The sequence below is a fragment of the Elephas maximus genome, chromosome 1 (assembly GCF_024166365.1).
Source record: "Elephas maximus indicus isolate mEleMax1 chromosome 1, mEleMax1 primary haplotype, whole genome shotgun sequence".
Classification (NCBI taxonomy): Eukaryota; Metazoa; Chordata; class Mammalia; order Proboscidea; family Elephantidae; genus Elephas; species Elephas maximus.
In genome coordinates this window covers 1087452-1110909 of record NC_064819.1, presented here as the reverse complement: position 1 = coordinate 1110909, position 23458 = coordinate 1087452, and the positions used below count along the sequence as shown (strand labels likewise).

Here is a 23458-nt window from a genome sequence, read left to right as displayed (position 1 = left end):
TTGTGCATTGTAGGTAATGTTTTGCATACTGTTTTATGCCATGTATTAGGGCTCCTAGCATTGTTCCTATTTTTTCATCCATGATCTTTATCATTTTAGATTTTATATTTAGGTCTTCGATTAATTTTGAATTTGAATTAGCTTTTGTGCATGGTGTGAGGTATGGGTCTTGTTTCATTTTTTTTTTGCAGATGGATATCCAGTTATGCCAGCATCATTTGTTAAAGAGACTGTCTTTTCCCTGGTTAACAAACTTTGGGCCTTTGTCAAATATCAGCTGCTCATAAGTGGATGAATTTATGTCTGAATTCTTGATTCTGTTCCATTGGTCTATGTATCTGTTGCTGTACCAGTACCAGGCTGTTTTGACTACAGTTGTGGTATAATAGGTTCTAAAATCAGGTAGTTGAGGCCTCCCACTTTGTTCTTCCTCTTCAGTAATGCTTTACTTATGTGGGCCCTCTTCCCTTTCCATATGAAGTTGGTGATTTGTTTCTCCATCTCATTAAAAAATGCCATTGAAATTTGGATCGGGATTGCATTGTTTCTATAGATCGCTTTGGGTAGAATAGACATTTTCACAATGTTGAGTCTTCCTATCCATGGGCAAGGTATGTTTTCCCACTTACATAGATCTTTTTTGGTTTCTTGCAGTTTTCGTTGTATAGGTCTTTTATGTCTCTGGTTAGATTTATTCCTATGTATTTTTTATTTTATCTTCTTAGGGGCTATTGTAAATGCTATAGATTTGGTGATTTCCTCTTCGAAATTCTCTTTGTCGGTGTAGAGGAACCCAAATGATTTTTGCATGTTTATCTTGTATCCTGATACTTCGCTGAAATCTTCTATTAGTTCCAGTAGTTTTCTTGTGGATTCTTTAGAGTTTTCTGTGTATAAGATCATATCATCTGCAAACAGAGATACTTTTACTTCATCCTTACCGATTTGGATGCCCTTTATTTCTTTTTCTATCCTAATTGCTCTGCCTAGGGCTTCCAGCACAATGTTGATGATGATAGAAGGCATCCTTCTCTGGTTCCCATTCTCAAGGGAAATGCTTTCAGACTCTTTCCATTTAGGATGATGTTGCCTGTTCGCTTTGTATAAATGCCCTTTAATATGCTGAGGAATTTCCCTTCTAGTCCTATTTTGGTGAGAGTTTTTATCATGTATGGGTGTTGACTTTGTCAAATGCCTTTTCTGCATCAATTTATAAGATCATGTGGTTCTTGTCTTTTGTTTTATTTATGTGATGGATTACATCGATTGTTTTTCTAATGTTGAACCATCCCTGCATACCTGGTATGAATCCTACTTCGTCATGGCGAATTATTTATTTTTTTTGATATGCTGTTGAATTCTATTGGCTAGAATTTTGTTGAGGATTTTTACGTCTATGTTCACTAAGGATATTGGTGTATTATTTTCTTGTGTGTGTTTGGTGTCTTTACCTGGTTTTGGAATCAAGGTTATACTGGCTTCATAGAATGAGCTTGGGAGTGTTCTGTCCTTTTCTATGCTCTGAAATACCTTTAGTAGTAGTGGTGTTAACTCTTCTCTGAAAGTTTTGTAAAATTGTCCAGTGAAGCCATTATGGCCAGAGCTTTTTTTTTTGTTGGGAGTTTTTAAATTACCTTTTCGATCTCCTCTTTTGTTGTAGGTTTATTTAGCTATTCTACTTCTGTTTTTGTTAATTTAGGTAGGTAGTATGTTTCTAGAAACTTGTCCATTTCCTCTAGGTTTTCAAATTTGCTAGAGTACAATTTTTCATAGTATTCTGTTATGATTCTTTTAATTTCAGTTGGGTCTTTTGTGATATCGTCCATCTCATTTCTTATTTGGGTTATTTTCTTTCTCTTCTGTTTTTCTTTTGTCAGTTTGGCAAATGGATTATCAATTTTGCTCATCTTTTCAAAGAACCAGCTTTTGATCTTGTTAACTCTTTTGATTGTTTTTCTGCTCTCTATTTCATTTAATTCTGCTCTAGTTTTTATTGTTTGCTTTATTCTGGTGTCCGAGGGCTTCTTTTGCTGCTCTCTGTTTGAGTTGTGGGGACAATTCTTTGATTTTGGCCCTTTCTTCTTTTTGAATATGTGCTTGTATTGCTATAAATTGACCTCTGAGCACTGCTTTTGCTGTGTCCAAAAGATTCTGGTAGGAAATGTTTTCATTTTCATTTGACTTTTGTAATTTCTTTCTTCTGTCCTTAATTTCTTCTATAATCCAGTAGTTTTTGAGCAAGGTGTTCTTCAGTTTCCATATGTTTGATTTTTTCCCTTGCTTTTTATGTTATTGATTTCTACTTTTATGGCTTTATGGTCAGAAAAGATGTTCTGTAATATTTTGATGTTTGGATTCTGTTAAGGCTTGCTTTATGGCCTAATATGTGGTCTATTCTACAGAATGTTCCATGTGTGTTGGAAAAGAAAGTATACCTGGCTGCTGTTGGGTGAAGTGTTCTGTATATGTCTATGAGGACAAGTTGGTTGATTGTGGCATTTAGATCTTCCATGTCTTTATTGAGCTTCTTTCTGGATGTTCTGTCCTTCACTGAAAGTGGTGTGTTGAAGTCTCCTACTATTACTGTGGAGCTATCTCTCTTGTCAATGCTGTAAGAGTTTATTTCAGTGTATTCTGGAGCCCTGTCGCTGGGTGCGTAAATATTTATTGTAACTATATTCCCCGGCTTTATCGAACCTTTTATCATTATATAGTGTTTGTCCTTATCCTTTGTGGTGGATTTTATTTTAAAGTCTATTTTGTCAGAAATTAATATTGTCATTCCTGTTCTTTTTTGATTGCTGTTTGCTTGATATATTTTTTTCCATTCTTTGAATTTTAGTTTTTGTCTTTATGTCTAAGGTGTGTCTCTTGTAGGCAGCATATAGATGGATTTTTTTTTAATCCATTCTGCCACCCTCTGTCTCTTTATTGGTGCATTTAGTCCATTTACATTCAGCATAATTATTGATAGGTACGAGTTTAGTGGTGTCATTTTGATGTCTTTTTTGTGTGTGTGTTGTTGGCAGTTTCTTTTTTCCACTTAATTTTCTGTGCTGAGTCATTTTTCTTTATATATTTCATTTGCCTCTTTTTCATTGTTGCTGCTTTTGTATTTGCTGAGTACTTATGTTTTTCTTGTTTTTTATTTTGATGTGTAGGATTGTTAGTTTCCTTTTTGGTTACCTTAATATTTCCCCCTATTTCCCTAAGTTTAAACCAGTGTTTTATTTGTTTATATCACCTTGACTTCCTCTCCATATGAAGTATCTATGACTACATTTTTAGTCCCTCTTTTTTGTTTGAATGTTGTTGTCTTTTACATAATGATGTCTTTGATTCTCTGTTTTGAGTGTTTTAGCTTTGATTTATTTTTGTGATTTCCTTATCTGTGTTGATATCTTGTTGCTCTGTTCTGTGTTCTAGTCTTGGGTTGTTATCTGATATCACTGAATTTCTAACCAGAGGACTACCTTTAGTATTTCTCATAATTTTGGTTTGGTTTTTGCAAATTTCCTAAACTTCTGTTTATCTGGAAATGTCCTAATTTCTCCTTCATATTTGAGAGACAGCTTTGCTGGTATCTAATTCTTTGGCTGGCAAATTTTTCCTTCAAGGCTTTATTTATGTCATCCCATTGCCTTCTTGCCTGCGTGGTTTCAGCTGAGTAGTCCGAGCTTAGTCTTACTGACTCTCGTTCGTAGGTGACTTTTCATTTATCCCTAAAAAAAAAAAAAAGAAAGTATCCCTAGCCACTAGTAAAATCCTCTCTTTATCTTTGGTTTTGCCAAGTTTGATTATGATATGTCTTGGTGACTTTCTTTGGGATCTACCTTGTGTGGGGTTCAATGAACATTTTGGACAGACACCTTCTCATCTTTCACGATATTAGGAAAGTTTTCTGCCAAGAAATCTTCAACAGTTCTCTCTGTATTTTCTGTTATCCCCCTCTTCTGGTACTCCAATCGCTCATAGGTTATTCCTCTTGATAGAGTCCCACCTAATTCTTAGTTTTTCGTCATTTTTTAAAGTTCTTTTATATGATTTTACCTCAAATATGTTGGTGTCAACTGCTTTATCTTCAATCTCACTAATTCTGACTTCCATTTCCTGAATTCTGCTCCAATGACTTTCTACTGAGTTGTCTAATTCTGAAATTTTATTGTTAATCTTCTGGATTTCTGTTTGCTGTCCGTCTATGGATTCTTGCAGCCTATTAAGTTTGTCATTATGCTCTTGTTTAATCTTAAGTTCATCTAATGCCTTGTGTGTTCCTTGGCTTGTTCTGGGTTTTGCCTGATCTCCTCTCCTTGATCTCTTGAAGAGTTCTGTGTATTAATCTTTTATATTCTACCCCTGGTAATTCCAGGAAGTTCTCTTCAGCTGGAAGATTTCTAGATTCCTTTTTTTGGGAGCTTGCTGAACCATCGTGGTCTGCCTCTTTAAGTAATTTGATATTGACTATTGTCTCCAAGCCATCAGTAAGTTATTGTTATATTTATTGTATGTTTGCTTACTGTGTCCTTGCTTCTTGTTTTGTTTTGATACATCCAAATAGGTGCTTGTTATGAGCTAGTCTGATTTTTGGTACATTTGAAACTCTAACTTCCTGGTTGTTAAAGCTGTTGCTAGGTATATGAGCCCAGGAGTCCATTTACTTTTCTTGTATGGGTTCAGCTCAGGTGTCCAGGTAGTCGGTCACCAGGTGTGTGGTACAGGTTCTCACTTACAGTCTTAGACGAGCAGGGGTGATTGGTATAGGCATAGGTATGTGGTTGCAGTAGGGGGTCATGCACTAAGCAAGGCAGGGGGCTGATGGCTGCCCCTGAATGTCTGGGGGGAAAGCATGTCTTGTTCCCTACAGTGCATAGGTAGGTATGTTTTGTAGCCAGACTAGGGGCACCCATTGCTGTTGGCTGTAAGGACGGGGATGCACCGCTTATCCTTGGACCCCTGTCATGGATGGTTAGGTGGCATGGGTGGAGCCACCAGTCCTCAGGCCCCTGATGTGAATTGGTGAGGACCCTAATAGGCAGAGCGGTGTCAAATATCATGAACCTCCATCTCCACCATATAGCAGAAACAGTTGAAGTTAGAATTCAGCTATATACCCTGTTGTACTGTGCTAATGAGGGCAGAAGCTGTTGAAATAGGCCCACACAGGTCTATGCAGGGGTGAAAGGCATTTAGTCTGTGGACCACTTGTGCGTATGCCTAGGCAAAGAAGCTGTTTCTGTCCTGAGTTCCTGGCTTAGGGGAGCTGGCAGATTATTTTTCCCCCCTGTTTGCTGATTTGTTCCTTCTCTAAGGCCAGGAGAATGGCTCAGGACATGTGATGGGTTCTACTTCTGGCCCAGGGAAAGCGGCTATCACTGAAGCTGGCTCAGGACCCAGTGCAGAGCAGCGAGGGGTCAGGTGAATGGAAGGAAGTTTTTTTTTTTTTTTCCAAAGCGGGTGTTTTTCTGATCCTCCTCATTAATTAGACTTATCTTTCACTGATTTGGCACCACCTTTTGCTGACCCTGGAGGTATGAGTGGACTCTCCTCTGCTCAGTGTCTTCCGATGTGGAAAACGCCTCCCAAATGCCACTGCACATCTCACTGTGCTTGCACTAGCAGATCTGGCCTGTGGGACACTGGTTCCTGCTGGGTCAGGTCTGACAACTCCTCACTGTTTCTGAACAGTCTCTGCCTCCCACTGCTGCTCAGCCTGACTCCTTAACTTTTCCCTTGATGTTCAGGGCTGCTAGACTGTCATATATAATTGATTCATTTGTTTTTTTGGGTCTTTGTTGTAAGAGGGACCACAGGAAACACCTGACTACTCTGCCACCTTGGTCCCACCTCCCAGGTGAATTCTTGGTGTGAAGTTAATTCTTTCCAGCTCCATTTTTGCTAAGGCAAGTTTTTATCAGGGGCATTGTTGGTTCACTGGTAGAATTCTTGCCTGCCATGAAGGAGACCCAGGTTTGATACCCAGCCTACATACCTCATGCACAGCCACCAGAGCTTCCAGACTAAGACGGACTAGGAAGAAAGGCCTGGCAACCTTCTTCTTTGAAAATCAGCCAGTGAAAACCCTATGGATCTTAACTATCCTATCCACAACCGATCACGGAGATGGCACAGGATCAGAAAACATTTTATTCCATTGTGCATGGGTTTGCCATGAGTTGGAGGCCAACTTGATGGCAGCTAACAACAACTGTTCATCATGTAAGTGCCTGTGTTGTGTGTTTAAATAGGGAGGAGATAGCTAAAGACAAATATCAAACAACATCCACAGAAAAGAACAACATCTGCTATTACACACCAGTTCTGTGACTGGGGACTCTGTTACATTAGGTGCTGTTTGTCGGTGAGGTGTGTTTTCATGGTAGGGAAATGAGACTCAGTTTTTCATTTTACACCTAAGATTAAGTCTCGGGGTTTTCCTTAAAATAACAGTGGTCATCCTTTACTATGGAACCTCTGATTTTAATGTAAGTGCGTATGTGCACCATTCTTATTCAGATTTCACCTGATATTCCTAGAATTTCTGGTGATATCTGACTTATAATATCAGTTCTTTTATCACAGAGTTAAAGTGATAAGTTTAATCAACATGACATAATACAGCATTAAGTTGGTGGCTTCTACACGAGGGGCCCCTTGGTGATGCAAAAGATTAAAAGCTCTGCTACAAACCAAGAGGATGGTGGTTTGAGCCCACCAAGAGGTACCTTGAAAGAAAGGCCTGTCCATCTCCTTCCCCAGAACTCACCATTGAAAACTCTATAGAGCACAGTTCTACTCAGACACACATGGAATCACCATGAGCTGGAGTTCACTCAACAACTGGTTAGTTATATAATGTGGAAGATTCCCACTCTAACCTCAAAATAAACAAACAAAAACAGTCCTACAAATAGTTAAGCACTTGACTACTAACCAAAACGTTGGCAGTTCAAATCCACCCAGTGGTGCCTTGGAAGAAAGACCTGGTGATCTGCTTCTGAAAGATCAGAGCCATGAAAATCCTTTAGGGTAGTTCTATTCTGACACATATGGGGTCTCCATAACCTTATTCTCATGTCACCCATTTCCGATTCTGTGGGTATATGTCAGCTAGTTTGAGATGGACTGTATTCATTCTGAACTTTCTGATGCATGCGGTTGATTCTCCAAGGCAGTCTAGGTTGATGTCCTTCCAGGACCTCTGATGCATGATTATATGGCTGCCATTGCTGTGTACGGATTTCCTTGATTATCCTCAAGGCATTGCCCGTGGGACCCTTAAGCCCACGCCAGTTTGCAAGGGCAGGGGCACTTACTTCCTTTGCCTGATAACCATCATGTTCCACCTCTCCTCACCACTCCAGCTCTTCAAAGTCAGCCAGAACACAACACCAGCATGCTCTGGAGGGCTTTCCCTTCTGAGTGTGAAGACTTCTCCTTCTGTTGACTCCCACAGCACGTTCCTGAAGCTTTTGCTTATTTGTTTATTATCCTATTTTCTGACAGAAGCTAAAATTCTGGTTGATGTCACAGAAAACTAATGGTATATTATGCCTTTAGCCATCATTTTAGTGTTTCAAAAATTATTTGTTTACTTTTCTTTGGTAAACTCTAATACTGTCTTAGCTCAAAGGCAATCTGCATCCTTTACAGCCATTGATTTCTCTCAGTGAATGTGACCATTCTGAGCTTTCCATAACTTTCTAAGCATTCTTCAATGGAGAGATAGCAGTCCATTGGGACTTTCCTCACAATGGTAGTTATAATCAGACATGTGTTCTTTAACCTTAAGAAATAATTATATGACACAAAAGATTCATAAACACAAACTTTTCATTTTTTAATAGGTAATATACTTAACAAATTAGCCCCCTCTCCAGCTCCCCACATGCAGCTACTCTGCTCGGCTGTATGGAGGAGCCATGCAGCTGTTAGTGGCCGCGCTCCTTTCCAACTGGCTGGACTAAGTGACTGGATCGGGTAGGTGGATGGCCAAGGAGTATCACTTCTTAAATGTTTTGAATATCACTTCATTATGAACGTAAATCAGGCCTTCTGACACTGCATACACATAAGGTCTAGTTCTTCTTTAGTGGTTGTAACCTAACTGCCACGGAGTGTGTTGACGTGCAGCCTTCCCTGCAAAGTCTTTTAGCCTGCCCCCCCCCCACAGGGTTTACCTTGGGTCTGATGTGCAGCCTTAGCGCACAGGGAGCACTAGGCAGAGTTGGAAATCTTTCACAGAGCTCCTCCTGTTCAATCTGAGTGGGTATCTACCTTCTCACCTTCATGCCTTTTCTAGGGCTGTCTCCTCCTGCAGTGACACGTACCATGCCACCACGGAGTCCAGACAAGATAGGAAGACAGACGCATAAACAGATATTCAGTTATAATAGTGTGTGATGACACCACACAGGAACAGCTCGACCATTCTCTGGGGGAACACCAAGTGGTCTAGGGTTTCTGAAGTATGAAGGTGCGGTGATTTTGTATAAGGTAGTGGGGGCTAAATGGTATTTAAGGAACTCTGAACATTTTTCGGTAGGCATTGGGAAGTATCTGAAGGGTTTTAAGTAGAAAATCTTGTGATTAAGTTTCCACTTTAAGAATGCGAACTGTGAAAGTGATGTGGAGAATGGATGGGGGTCTGGAGGGAAAGGGGAACGCCAGGTTTGTAGCGTAGCAGACTAGTTTGTAGGCTGTAACAATCATCCACGTGAAGTGTAATGAGACCTGAATTAAGCAATGGCATGGAAACAAACTTGAAAGATATTTTCGGTACTGAATTTACTTGTTGGCTGATTGAATGGGCCAATAAAGAAGGAGGTCAAGATAGCTCCAGGTTCTGGTCCATGTTATTACATAGATGATGGTATTATATTGTGGTAAAGGGAGGAGAATCTGGTTTGCCCACAGAGGCGGGGTGGATGTGGCAGGTAGAAGAGGTTCAGCTCCATCTATCAATCCTCTCCACGTCTTTGAAAACCCTGTCAAAGTGTCACCTCCTCCATGAAGCCCTTCCTGATTGACCCAGCCAGCTGTGATCTCTGTGAGATTGTAATCTTGTCAAGATAATGAAAGAAAAATCTAGAATCATCTAGGCATCTTTTGCACTCCCTTTGCGTTAGAAACTGTCACATTACTAAACGGTCTTGGACAGTGGGACTGGACTGCCCTGGGTGTGGGCAATAAGCGGGTACATAGTCTGTATGGAACATAAGAACAACAATGAAGCCGACTAAAAGTTAGTCTGGTTTAATTAGCAGCATGTACCAGCAATTCTAAACAGTACCAGTGATGAAATGCCTCTCTTACTAAAAGTATTTTTGGTCTGTGTTTACAGTTTTAATAGTATACACGTAAGCTTCTAATTAGCACATTTTTAGTACTTATCCTTTGATAAAGAGCCCTAGTGGCGCAGCGGTTAAAGCAAAGTTCTGCTAACCGTAAGGTCAGTGGCTCACAATCACCAGTGGCTCCATGGGAGAAAGAGGTGGCAGTCTGCTTCTGCAGAGATTTACAGCTTTGGAAACCCTACAGGGTCGCTAGGAGTTGGAATTGACTCGACAGCAGTGGTTTTGTTTTTTAATGCTTTGATAAATGTTGTATACTACATGAAGGTTAGCTCAGAGAACTTCCCAGTTACAGAGTTGGCCCTGGACACATATGGATTCAGCTAACCAAAAAAAACAAAAACCAAACCCATTGCCAACCAGTTGATTCTGACTCATAATGACCCTGTAGGACAGAGTAGAACTGCCCTTTAGGGTTTTGAAGGCAGTAATCTTTACAGAAACAGACTGCCACACCTTTCTCCCCCAGAGCAGCTAGTGGGTTCCAACCACCAACCTGTAGGTTAGCAGCTGAGCACTTAACCACTGCACCACTAGGGCTCCTCATGGGCTCGGCTACATGTGTTCAAGAGTAAATTCGTAATTTCCCCATCACTGGCACTTCCTCCATGCAGCTTATGTCTCCAGCCCCTGTGGAAGTACATTCTCCTCCGTTTAAACAGTAGATTCTAAATGAACAAGGGTACCACAGTCATTGCAGAGACAAAGAGACAGAACTTGAGCCATTTCATTTCTGTCCTTTTATGTGACCGCTTTGAATTTTTGTGTGTAAAATTTTAAAGAGTGAAACAGTGCAAATTGTGAGGTGCGATGTTTTTGTTTGATAACTTCAGTTCACGTGTGAAATGTTTTACTCAATTTGAATAACACCTTTACCACTGAGATTTATTTTCCTTAGTAAATTGTCATAGAACTAAAGAATTAATCAAGAAAATAAAACTTTAAATTAGTGGTACAATTTAGTAGTTGCCTAAAATTTATCATTTGCAGACATTTCAGTTTTAATAAAATTCACCTACTAGTTAAAAAAAAGTTACTGGACAGTTATTTATATAAAGTAGACACAACTGAAGGCTCACGATTGAAATGGTTTAAGTAGATATAAAAATTGTTGACTAAATAGCGATGCATTTTCCCTTTTTTGTGTCACGTTATCTTTAAAATTTTTTTTACTTGCAGGATTTTATATATGAAGTTTAATAAAAGAAAATATCCACAGCCTATATTTATTTCCTGCCCATTTTTATGGTTCATTTCATGATTATTTCTGACAATATTTTTTCATATAGAGGAAGGAATTGTTAAAAGTGATCCACTCTGGACATCAAATATGCTAGCGACACCTGGTCGTGAAATATACATACTAAAATAATACAGTATACCCACTCCTGCTTATTGACATGGTTAGGTTCCAAAGACCAGGTCATTATGCAAAAATTGGTGTTACGTGAAAATGAAAGATGACCAAATTAGATCACAAAATAGAGAATGACTACATTATTATGTAACCGCCAAATTGCATCGTTATGTAACTGCCAACTTATCACATTATATAACTAACAAATTAAATCATTGCATAACTGCCCAACCACCAAGAATCATGGCCCAGCCAAGCTGACACATAGTCTTCACCATCACAGCCAGCATTACTCTCCCCTCACATGTATGTCAGTAATGTGCAAGATAGTCAGATAGTAGATTTTTACTATTGTCATTAATGCAAAATGCCAGATAAGGAGATAGTAAGTGAAGAGTAGGTGTAGTAGTTTTCATACAGGAGCTCTGTTAGTGCAATGGTTAAGCACTTGGCCACTAACCAAAAGGTTGGTGGTTCGAACTCACCCAGTGGGTCTGTGAGAAAAAGACCTGGTGATCTGCTCCTGTAAACATTACTGTCTAGAACACCCTATGGAGGCAGTTCTAATCTGTCACATAGGGTTGCTGTGAGTCAAAATAGACTCGATCACACCCGACAACAACAGGTTTTCCTAAGAATTTTAAAATGAGAGAATTCCTAAACCTATAGTGACTTAAAAAAGGTATTTCCTCATATGAGGACTTAGGGCTGGTAGAGGGTTTTATCCTCTTACTGCATGTATTTATTTTAATTATTTTTAAGCATAGCAAATTCCCTACCATCAGAAATGAATGTATGAGGAAAACAATGGGAACAATAACAGCAGCAATAACTGACAGTTGGGACATAAGTCACAGGCAAAAGTAACTATGATCTTCATTCCTTTCCAGAAAATTTTTGGTTGAAAAGATAAACCCCTTATAGACAGCTCTGCGTGTTCTGAATGTCGTAGGATTGATATACATAATTCTGGACAAGCAGAAAAGTAGCTCCAACATGCTGGTCAGGTGGAAAATTACAGTCGTGCCGTTTGGCTAAGTAGATCATTCTAGCACTAAAAATATTCTTTTTAGTCTCAGAGAGATAGGAAGACTAATATCTGTGTTTGTATACAGGGAATGCTCTTGATAAATTTTAATGCCTGTTTGCAACACTGCATTCATTCATCTACTCATTTCTCCATTCAAGAAGGAGGGATGGCTGGTGTACCAGTCAGTGAGCCCCATCCTGCTGGTTAGAATATTCAGAATCTACACTGAGGTTTTCATAATCCCGTTGAAAGCCAGTGATGTGGTCAGGACTAGCAGCTAGCTCTCTTCTCCACCCCAGCCTACCTTTTGCTCTCCTCCCAAGCATATATGCATAGAATGCTGGAGCTAGAAAGAATGTTCAATTGTGCCACTAGCATTGGGTGACAGTCCTCTGGCTAAATGGAAAGGTAACATAGTGTATTGGAAAGAGAGACTTAGAAGTGATTTCACAGCGTTGACCACAAGCGCTGAAGGAGGTGAAGTTGTATACGTAATTGTGTAGAGGAGGGAAGGGTGTTGTTGTGTGCCGTCAAGTTGATTTTGACTCTTAGCGACCCTATATGACAGAGTAGAACTGCCCCATAGAGTTGCCTAGGAGGGGAGGGTGGGTAAGTACTTTTATATTTTTGTAGTCCGACCTCTTAATCTTATTTCGAAGAAATTAAGGACCAGTGAGACTGTGTGTCTATCTCAAGGTCAAAATGTGTTAGTATTTGAACATCCATGTTCAAATGAATATTCTCATTTTTAGTTATTCCCATGCTGTTTATAAATATCCCAATAGGTACTACATTTTGTCATGGTAGACAAGCAGAGCTTAAACTTCTCCCAGGCAGTCTCAGACAACCAATGGTCTCCATGTTACTATTTCAGAAAATCATGGTACAGGTGTGTATCGATTCCTTGAATAAGCCATGAGGCTCCTGGCCTCTATGCCTTTGTTCTTCCTGTTTCCTCAGTCTTAAAATATCTCCCATGTCCCATTCACTGCTCTGATTGTCAAAGGGCTACTCATTAATTGAGGTTCAGCTCAAATATCACCTTTCTTTGGAGCCTTGCCCCAGTAGCTCCAGCAGGAGTTAATCCTCTGCACTTCCATGCAAAGTGGTTTGTATCTCTTTATAGTGTTGTTTCATTCTCCCATTTGTCATGCATCTTTATGTCCCGTTAGAAGGCAAACCCCATAAAGACAGGACTCTATCTAATGCCCTAACAACTACATACAGGCCCCCCTGAGCCTGCTTTCAGCTCAGGTAAACATGAAGAAAACAGGAGTGGTAGTTAATCTTGCCTCACTTGTTAAATGTTCTTTTTTCACTTGTTAAATGGTAATCTCCTGGAGGACAAGAGGGTCTCTGTCTGTAACCTCCTTGCAGTTTGCCACAGCACTGGCACAGTTACACAATCCATAAGTTATGACTGACTTACCCAGGCAAGTAAAAGGGAAGTTAGGAGGCTGAGATTGGCTGTTAACTTTAGGGAGAGGAACCAGCTTCTGGAAACAGGGCTTTCACTTGGCTTTTCTGCCTCTAGTGTCCTTGTTTTTGGTCATGAGTCTAACCACATCTAGCTGTCACGTTTTAAGGTACTTCTTTTTGGTCAATTATCTTAACCTTTCTCTTCAGTTTTTTGAAAACCTCATCCTCATAACTTGCCCTTTCATTTGCTTTCATTTTTAATCTGAATTTTTGGAGACAATTGAATTAGGAAGTTTTAAAGTGAACTTGTTTAAGGTCTCAAAGCAGTTATAAATAAATAAATACTCAGAGGTTCTAAAGTTCTGCAGGTCCCTTGTCTCAATCTGGTCCTTGGAAACTCAATCCCAGAACCCAGTGCCGTCAAGTTGATTCCGACTCATAGTGACCCTATGAATCAGTCAGGGTTCATTTATTCTGAACAGAGGCTGATGAGCTGTGAGCAGGAATCATAGTGAGGGGTTTACTGGACATCAAGAACTAGCTAAAAATGAGAATATTCTTGCTGGAAAAAAGTTGGGACATTGTTCTATGTAGGGAGGTATGGGGAGTGTGAGCCCTAAAGCTGTCCCCCAGTTCAATCTCTGACTAATTGTGTCATCATGGACAAGGCCTTTAGCACCCCGGGTTCCGCTTCTTCATCTTTAAAGTGTGAGAGTTGGTGGTAATCTCAGATATGCTTATGTCATTATAACCCATGAAACTGTGAATCTATCCAGAACACTTGGAGATAAGTGACAGAAATTAATGAAGGAAATGGGTTGGATATATTGCTGGGAGAAAGATTAATTCAAAACAGAGAAAGACAGGGCTAAGAAAATAACTTAAGCTTATGGGGAAAGGAACATAAAGAGAAAATGGTAAGGCATGTGCTTAGCCTTAACCTTACTGGAAAAATGTTGTTGTTAGCTGCCTTTGAGTTGGACCCCAACTCCTGGGGACCCAACGCACAGCTGAATGAAACACTGCTTAGTTCTGTGCCATCCCTGTGATCAGTTGCAAATTGGACCACTGTGATTCATAGGGTTTTCAGTGGCTGATTTTTAGAAGTAGACCACCAGGCTTTTCTTCCTAGACCATCTTAGTGCGAAGCTCCACTGAATCCTATTAATCATCACGGCAACACATCCATTGACAGATGGGCTGCATAGGAGGTGCGTTGGCCAGGAATGCAATTCGGGAATCCTGTGTGGAAAGTGAGAATTCTATCACTGAACCACACAACCATGCTGGAAAATTAGGAAATGATAATGCAATCGTCAGGGTCATGTATGAAACGACTTACAGTTTGGATCTTGCAGTAACTACTTTGTCTGCTTGGGGAGCATTTCTTTTTCCTGTATCCTGGTTCTCAGGTTTGTTCCAGATGTTGAGATTACCAGATAAATACTTTTATAATCAGGGTAACAGAACTTATTCAATGACGTAGTAAATGCCTTTTTATTTTTCTGTGCTGCAGACATTATGTACATTTGACAATTACTAACTGAAGGTTCATGGACATTAAGAGGGAAATCTATTTCCTACCAAAAGCTCTCCCCTCTAAAACAAATGAAGTACATTTCCCATATGTCGAGCCAGTAGGCAGAACTTCCAAAAGAGGCATTTCACTGCTCTCCTCCTTCTTGGAAAAATGTAAAAATTCAGGTGATCTCAGAACATCCTATCTTCAGAGGGTAATGTGAATTGCATGTTTCCTACACAGAAAGATTCATGGAAAAAATTGCAAAATAGCATTGCTGTCGTTAGCTGCTGTTGAGTCGGTTCCCAACTCATGGCCATCTCATACACAATGGGATGGGATGGGATGGCTGTAATCCACTGGATTTTCATTGGTTTATTTTTCTGAAGTAGATTGCCAAGCCTTTCTTCTTAATCTATTTTAGTCTGGAAATTCCCCTGAAACCTGTTCAGCATCATAGAAACATGCAAGTGTGTAATGATGGGTGGGTGGTGGCTGTGCTAAGGTGATCTGGCCGGGAATCAAAACTGGATCTCCTGCATGGAAAGCAAGAATTCTACCACTGGACCGCCACTACCCCTTAGGCAGCAGCATTGTTGTTGTGGTTGCGTGCCCTTGCATTACAGCCATTGACAAACAAGTGAAGAAAATTCCTAGCGTCACTTATAGTAGGGAAATTATTGTCTACAAAAATTTCATGCTCTGTCCAACTAAATGGAATATATCAGAGTAATAGAAAACGTGATTATGGCTCAAGAAGCAATATGTAGTAATGGTTAATGAGCTAAAGAATAATGAACTCGAGGGTGAGTTTAAATTTTGGCCCACTAAATTATTAGCATCTAATTTTAGGGAAGCTCTTTACTACCTCAGTTTCCTCATCTATAAAACTGGGTTTTTGGGTTGATTTTAGGGAAGCTCTTTACTACCTCAGTTTCCTCATCTATAAAACAGGGTTTCTCATAACATATATTATGTTGTGAGGATTAAATCAGTTAGAATATTTACTGTGTTTTATAACGGTACCTGGAATATAATAAGTAACTGATGAGAAATTATTATTTGCTACCTCTTTCAGTAGCTACAAAAGAAATATCAAGGATACCACGTGCTGCCATAACAGAAATACCACAAGTGGGTGGCTTCAAGAAAGAGAAATTTATTTCCTCACAGTAAAGTGAGCTAAAAGTCCAAATTCAGGGCATCAGCTCCAGGGGAAGACTTTCTTTCTTTGTTTGCTCTGAAGGAAGGTCTTTGTCCTCAATCTTCCCCTGGTCTAGGAGCTTCTCAGGTGCAGGGACCCTGGGTCCAAAGGATGTTCTCTACTCCCGGCACTGCTTTCTTGGTGGTATGAGGGCCCCAGCTTTCTACTTGCTTCCCTTTCCTTTTATCTATTGAGAGATAAAAGGTGGTGCGGGCCATGTCCCAGGGAAACTCCTTTACCTTGGAGTCAGGAAGGTGACCTGAGTAACAGTGGTATTATAATCCTACCCTAATCCTCTCAACGTAAAATTACAATCACAAAATGGAGGACAACCACACAATACTGGGAATCATGGCCTAACCAAATTGATACACACATTTTTGGGGGGACATAATTCAACCCACTACACCAAGGAAATGTGTTGTTTGATTTCTCAATAAATATTTGTTAGATGACCACTGTGTCTCATACAGTCCACTAATGAAGGTTAATTACTAGAAAATGGTACCTAAGGAAATTAAAGAATCATGCTTGAGAAATGAGGCAGAAATTATTGAAGTGGCAAATATCTGGTCCATTCAGAAGAACAGATCTGATTTTATTTTTGTTTTCACCTTTCAGGAGAAAAGTCCTGTAATGAACAACTTTACATTAAGAGAGGTTCCATATACTTTGTCTCACCGGGGGACCCATTTAAACTGGAGTGTCCTGTGACATACTGTGCTAACCGACCTAACGTAACCTGGTGCAAGTTCAAAGGAATACAATGCTTAGCTCTTTGGGATGGACTTCGGCAACACACAAGTTGGGAAGAAAGGAAGAATATTTCAACTTTTATTCTGCATTTTGAACAAGTGCTTGCTAGTGACAATGGGTCATACCGATGTATGGCTGATACGTTTACATCTGGACTTATTACAAGCCACTCAGTAACCATTTCTGTGACGGGTGAGTTCTAGACATTGAGACCATCTAATGCCTTTCTTGCCATTTCAAGGAAAAGAAGGACCCAGATTCTAATGTTGTTGGGTTAGACACTGACCTAATGTAACACATCAGAAGTTTACTGTGTCCCACAGATTGTGGTGGACATGTATATGTGTATAAATCATATATAAAAGGTATTGATCTTGTCTTTAAGGGGTATTCAAATCTGTTTGGTAAGTCCAAATGTGTATCAATGATATTTGGGAAGAGTTACAAAGTGAATGCCAATAGAAGACAGCTCAATTATTTGTCCTTGGGTTAATTTCTTCTTTCTTTTTTTCTGTTTTTGACTTTTGTTGGTTATAATTCTTTGAAGTTGCATGTGCGGTGCTGAAACAATTAAAATAAATAAATAAATAAAAAGAAACAATTACACACTTGTAAATAGTTCAGTTTGCATTAGGGAAAAGGACACACATATACTCCCTAATGAATTTTAGAAATAGCTTCAATTGCTCATATGCAAGTTCAAACTGAAGCTGAAGAAAATGAGAATAAGTCCAGGAGAGTCAAAGTACAACCTTGAGTATTTCCCATCTGAATTTAGAGACCACCTTGAGAATAGATTTGAAACACTGAACACCAATGACTGAAGACCAGAAGAGTTGTGGTATGACATCAAGGACATAATACATGAAGAAAGCCAGAGATCATTTAAAAAACAGGAAAGAAAGAAAAGACCAAAATGGATGTCAGAAGAGACTCTGAAACTTGCTCTTGAACGTTGAGTAGCTAAAGCAAAAGGAAGAAATGGTGAAGTAAAAGAGATGAACAGAAGATTTCAAAGGTTGGCTCTAGAAGACAAAGTAAAGTATTATAATGACATGTGAAAAGACCTGGAGGTAGAAAACCAAAAGGAAAGAACACATTCAGCAGTTTTCAAGCTGAAAGAAGTGAAGAAAAAACTCAAGCTCTGCGTTGCAATATTGAAAGATTTTACTGGGAAAATATTAAATCATGTGGGAAGCATCAAAAGAAGGTGAAAGAAATACCCGGCGTCACTATACAGAAAAGAATTTGTTGACATTCAACCATTTCAGGAGGTAGGATATGATCAGGAACTGATGGTACTGAAGGAAGAGGTCTAAGCTGCACTGAAGTCATTGGTGAAAAACAAGGCTCCAGGAATTGACAGAATGCCAATATAGCTGTTTCAACAAACGGATGCAAGCTGGAAGTGTTCACCGTCTATGCCAAGAGATTTAGAAGACACCTACCTGGCCAACTGACTGGAAGAGATCCATATTTGTTCCCATTCCAAAGAAAGGTGATCCAATAGAATGCAGAAATCACCAATCAGTATCTTTAATATCACACAACTAAAATTTTGCTGAAGATTATTAAAAGGCAGCTGCAGCAGTAAATTGATAGACAACTGCCAGAAATTCAAGTGGGATTCAGAAGAGGACATGGAACAAGGGATATCATTTCTGATGTCAGTTGGATTCTGGCTGAAAGCAGAGAATACCAGAAAGATGTTTATCTGTATTTTATTGACTATGCAAAGACATTGAACTGTGTGGATCATAACAAACTATGGATAACATTGCGAAGAATGGGAATTCCACACCATTGAATTGAGCTCGTTAAGAACCTGTACACAGATCAAGTGGCAGTAGTCTGAACAGAACAAGGGAAAACTGCATGGTTTAAAGCTAGGAAAGTTGTGCATCAGGGTTGTATCCTTTCACCATACTTATCCAATCTGTATGCTGAAAAAATAATCTGAGAAGCTGGACTATATGAAGAAGAACTCAGCTACAGGATTGGAGGAAGACTCATTATCAGCTTACATTATGCAAATATCACAACCTTGCTTCTTGAAAGTGAAGAGGACTTGAAGTACTTAGTGTTGAAGATCAAAGACCACAGCCTTCAGTATGGATGACACCTCAACATAAAGAAAACAAAAACCCTCACAACTGGACTGATATGCAACATCATGATAAACAGGGAAAAGATTGAAGTTGTCAAGGATTTCATTTCACTTGGATTCACAATCAACACTCATGGAAGCAAGAGTCAAGAAACCAAAAGGCGCGTTGCATTGGGCAACTCTGCTGCAAAAGATCTCTTTAAAGTGTTAAAAAGCAAAGATAACACCTTGAAGACTAAGGTGTGCCTGACCCAAGCCATGGTGTTTTCAGTCTCCTCATATGCATGCAAAAGCTGGACAATGAATAAGCAGGACTGAAGTAGAATTGACAACTTTGAATTGTGGTGTTGGAGAAGAATATTGAGTATGCCATGGACTGCGAAAAGAACAAACAAATCTGCCTTGGAAGAAGTAAGAACAGAATGCCCCTTAGAAGCAAGGATGGTAAGACTACATCTCACATACTTTGGACATGTTATCAGGAGGGATCAGTCCCTGGAGAAGGACATCATCATTGGTAAAGTAGAGGGTCAGAGAAAAAGGAGTAGACCCTCAGCAATATGGACTGACACAGTGGCTGCAACAATGGGCTCAAGCATAACAATGATAAGAGGATGGTGCAGAAGTGGGCAGTGTTTTGTTTCGTTGTATATAGGGTCACTAAGAGTCGGAACTGACTCGGTGGCACCTAACAACAACAACATACGTATATGTATATACATATATACACATAAATATATATATATGTATAGGAGCCCTGGTGGTACAGTGGTTAAGAGCTCCCCTGCTAATCAGAAGGTTGGCAGTTCTAATCCACGAACCACTCCTTGAAAACCCTATGGGGCAGTTCTACTCTGTCCTATAGGGTCACTATGAGTTGGAATCAAATTGACAGAAGTTTCATTTTTTTATTGTTGTTGTTATATTGCAAAATATACATACACATACATAAATACATATGCAAAAAATAAGTCAGACTTGATCAAAGGTCTAAATGTAAGAGCTAAAACTATAAAACTCGTGGAAGAAAACACAGGGACAAATCTTCCTGACTTTGGATTTGGCAACAGTTTCTTAGATATGATGTGAAAAGCATAGTAACAGAAGAAAAAAATAGATGAATTGACTTCATCAAAATGAAAAACTTCTGTGCATCTAAAGACAATATCAAGACAGTAAAAAGACCATCTATAAAATGGGAGAAAATATTTGCATGTCATTTATCTGATAAGGGTCTAGAGTCCAGAATATGCAAAGAACTCTTACAAGTCGATAACAAACAACCTGCTTACAAAATAGGTGAAGTACTTGAATAGATAATTCTCCAAAGAAGATACACAAACGGCTAACAAGCACATGAAAAATGTGCTCAGCGTTATTAGTCATTAGGAAAATTCAAATCAAAGCCACAATGAGATACCACTTCATGCTTACTGAAAAACCACTTCTGTAAAGGCAATTCCATCTCATGGCGACCCTATAGGACAGAGTAGAACTGCTCCCATAGGGTTTCCAAGTCTGTAAATCTTTATGGAAGCAGATTGCCTTATCTTTCTCCTGTGGAGCAGCTGGTGGGTTTGAACTGCCAACCTTTCAGTTAGCAACCAAGAACTCAACTGTGGGTTGCACCACAAGGGCTCCTTTCACATCTAAGATGCCTATTATCAGGAAAATGAAAAATAACAAGTGTTGGCAAGAGTGAGGAGAAATTGGAACCCTTGTGAATTGTTAGTGGGAGTGTAAAATTCTACAACTGCTGTGGAAAATGGTTTGGCATTTCCTCAAACGTTAAACGTAGAATTACCATATGACCTAGCAATTCTACTCCTTGGTATATACCCAAAAGAATTGAAAACAAGTGTTCAAACAGAACTTGTACACTGATGTTCATAGCAGCGCTGGTCACAGTAGCCAAAGGTGCAAACAACCCAAATGTTTGTTGACTGATGAATGGATAAACAAAGTATGGTACATCCACACAAGGAAATATTTTTGGCCATATAAAAGAATGAAGTATTGATACACGCTACGACATGGATTAACATGGAAAACATCATGCTAAGTGAAAGAAGTCAAACACAAAAGGTCACATGTTCTGTGATTCCATTGATATGAAATACTCAAAACAGGCAAATGCAGAGACAGAAAACAGATGAGAGGTTGCCAGCAACAGGGGTAGAAAAAGGGAATGGGAGGTGATCACTTAATGGGTCCAGGGTTTCCTTTTGGGGTTTTAAAAACATTCTGGAACTAGATAGTGGTGATGGCTGTAAAACATTGCAAATGTAGTAAATATCACTGAATTGTACACTTTCAAATGGCTAAAATGGTAAATTTTAAGTTATAGGAGTTTTACAGTAGCAGAGTATATTTGGATCAAAGAAGAGCACTCATCCTGAAGGTTATTGCAAAAGAGAAACTTCAAAGAGGTTTGGTGCAGTGTTCGCATGTTTGAAATGTTATGCACAGCCTCCTATGTTTCTTTGTTTTATGGACACCGTTGCCATGAATGCGTAAATTTTGGTATTTTTAAAAATTCATTTCCTTACTTAGTAGGCACAGTCCAGAGTCAGTCTTTAAACTCAAAGTTGCTCAGTGAAGGAATCCCTTTAAGTCTCATTAGAGTCCTTAAAATAACTCTAAGGTAGCCTGGTGAGGGAAAGCACAGGGATCTGGTGATAGCTGCAACTCTCTTTCATGCAGCACGGAAGTACAAAGGGAATTGACGGCAGAGCTGGAGAGATCCCGCTTTTGCAAATTTGGGAGCAAGCTGAATGGTAGTTACCTGTGACCTTCTGTGCACTGGCCTGTAAACTGGCTTAAACGACTTTCTTTTCTATAACATATACCATAGTATCTGGCTCCTGGTAGGCACTCAGGAGCTATTTCTCAGTAAATCAATTAGTTAAAGAACATAACCTACCCAAAGTGTAAAAACTGCTTAAAGCAGCCTGGAGAAGCCTATATTGAGGAGGTACAGAATGTACACCTTCTGGAGAGAACTGCACTATTAATTCACACCTTCGAGAGAAAATATTGAAAATTTAAAGTACAATTTTTTCAACCGGCAAAATAAATGAATAACAATAAGAAAAGCTTGAAAAACATTTCTTTCGGGATAAAATGATTAAGTGCTATAGAATAGTTTATATAATATGTTGTTGTTGTTAGGTGTCATCCAGTTGGTTCCAACTCACGGCAACCCCATGGACAACAGAATGAAACACTACCCAATCCTGTGCCATCTTCATGATTGTGGTTGTGCTTGGGCCCATGGTTGCAGCCACTGTGTCAATCCATCTCATTGAAGGTCTTTCTCTTTTCGATGGCCCTCTAATTTGCCAAACTTGATGTCCTTCTTGAGGACATTCTTCATGATGTCCCTCTTGATAACATGTCCAAAGCATGTGACAGGAAGTTTTTCCATCCTAGCTTCCAAGGAGCATTCAAGCTGTACTTTTTCCAAGACAGATTTGTTCATTCTTCTGGCAGTCCATGGTATATTCAATATTCTTCACCAACACCATAATTCAAAGGCGTCAATTCTTCTTCAGTCTTCCTTATTCATTGTTCAGTTTTCACATGCATATGAGGTGATTGGAAATACTATGGCTTGGGTTGGGCACACCTTAGCCCTCAAAGTGACATCTTTGCTTTTTAATACTTCAAAGAGGTCTTTTGCAGCAGACTTGCCCAATGCAATATGTCGTTTGCCTTCTTAACTGCTGCTTCCGTAAATTTTTTTTTTCCCGTGGGCATTGATTGTGGATCCAAGTAAAATGGAGCCCTTGATAACTTCAATATTTTCTTCATTCGTCATGATGGTATTTACTGGTCCAGTTGGTAGGATTTTTCTTTTCTTTATGTTGCAGTGCAATCCATATTTAGTCTATAGTCTGGAAGCTCCGCTGAAACTTGTACACCAAGGGTGACCCTGCTGGTATTTGAAATAACAGTGGCAAGACTTCCAGTATCACAGCAACACGCAAACCACCACAGTACGACAAACTGACGGACACGTAGTGGTTATATAATATATATGTTTATTAATATAATATATAATAAAATTAAATTTAGGTACATGGAATTCACCTTCCTTGGAAGAGAAGTCTTATATAAATTTGCATTGTGTTTGTGTGTGCCAAAATAAGACATTTTCTTTTAAATTTAGCCTTGTTTCATGGGAACCAATTTACTTCTGTCCCACAGGGGGGAATTTAGTTGGAGTCAGAGACAAGCTAATACTTCCTTGTCACGCAAACGTCTCCCAGGAGTATTACAGTTTCTCCTCTATCCCATCTTTGGATCATCCCATGGCTGTTGCACATAGTTGTAGAGTTCGAAAAGTATACTAGGGACCAAGTGAACACTGAAATTAGGATCAACAATCTGTCTACCCTGGAGGAGCAGGATCTAACTTCAGGGGAAAGGGAGGCAGCATGTCCTCTTCAAAGCCTGTGTCCTGAGGGGATGTGTTTATTACTGTGGGACTAGAACAGAGCACAAAAGATGAAATGATGAGAGGAAGTCCAAGAGCCAAGTAGAAGACATATTAACGGTCTTATAAATCTTGATGTTTTCTATTCTCCTTGTTTCCTGCTCTCCTACCTTCCTTATCACTCCCTCTCTTGTTGTTTTATTAATTAATGCCCTTACCCCCTTTGGGAACTCCCCAGGACTTTGCTTTTGTACTACTATTGTCTGTCAACACTCTTC

General features: G+C 39.5%; 2 protein-coding genes across 2 annotated transcripts in view; one reads left to right on the top strand and one right to left on the bottom strand.

The window, feature by feature from the left end:
• BTLA (B and T lymphocyte associated) overlaps nt 1–23458 on the top strand; it is a 43753-nt gene that overhangs the window by 7137 nt on the left and 13158 nt on the right. The window contains exon 3 of the mRNA XM_049876434.1: nt 16501–16827. Coding sequence (XP_049732391.1) covers nt 16501–16827 — 327 coding nt within the window. The remainder of the gene's footprint in view (nt 1–16500; nt 16828–23458) is intronic.
• LOC126071864 (OX-2 membrane glycoprotein-like) overlaps nt 17224–23458 on the bottom strand; it is a 317661-nt gene continuing 311426 nt past the window's right edge. Inside the window, exon 6 of the mRNA XM_049876322.1 lies at nt 17224–23232. The gene's annotated coding sequence lies outside the window, so the exon portion shown is untranslated. The remainder of the gene's footprint in view (nt 23233–23458) is intronic.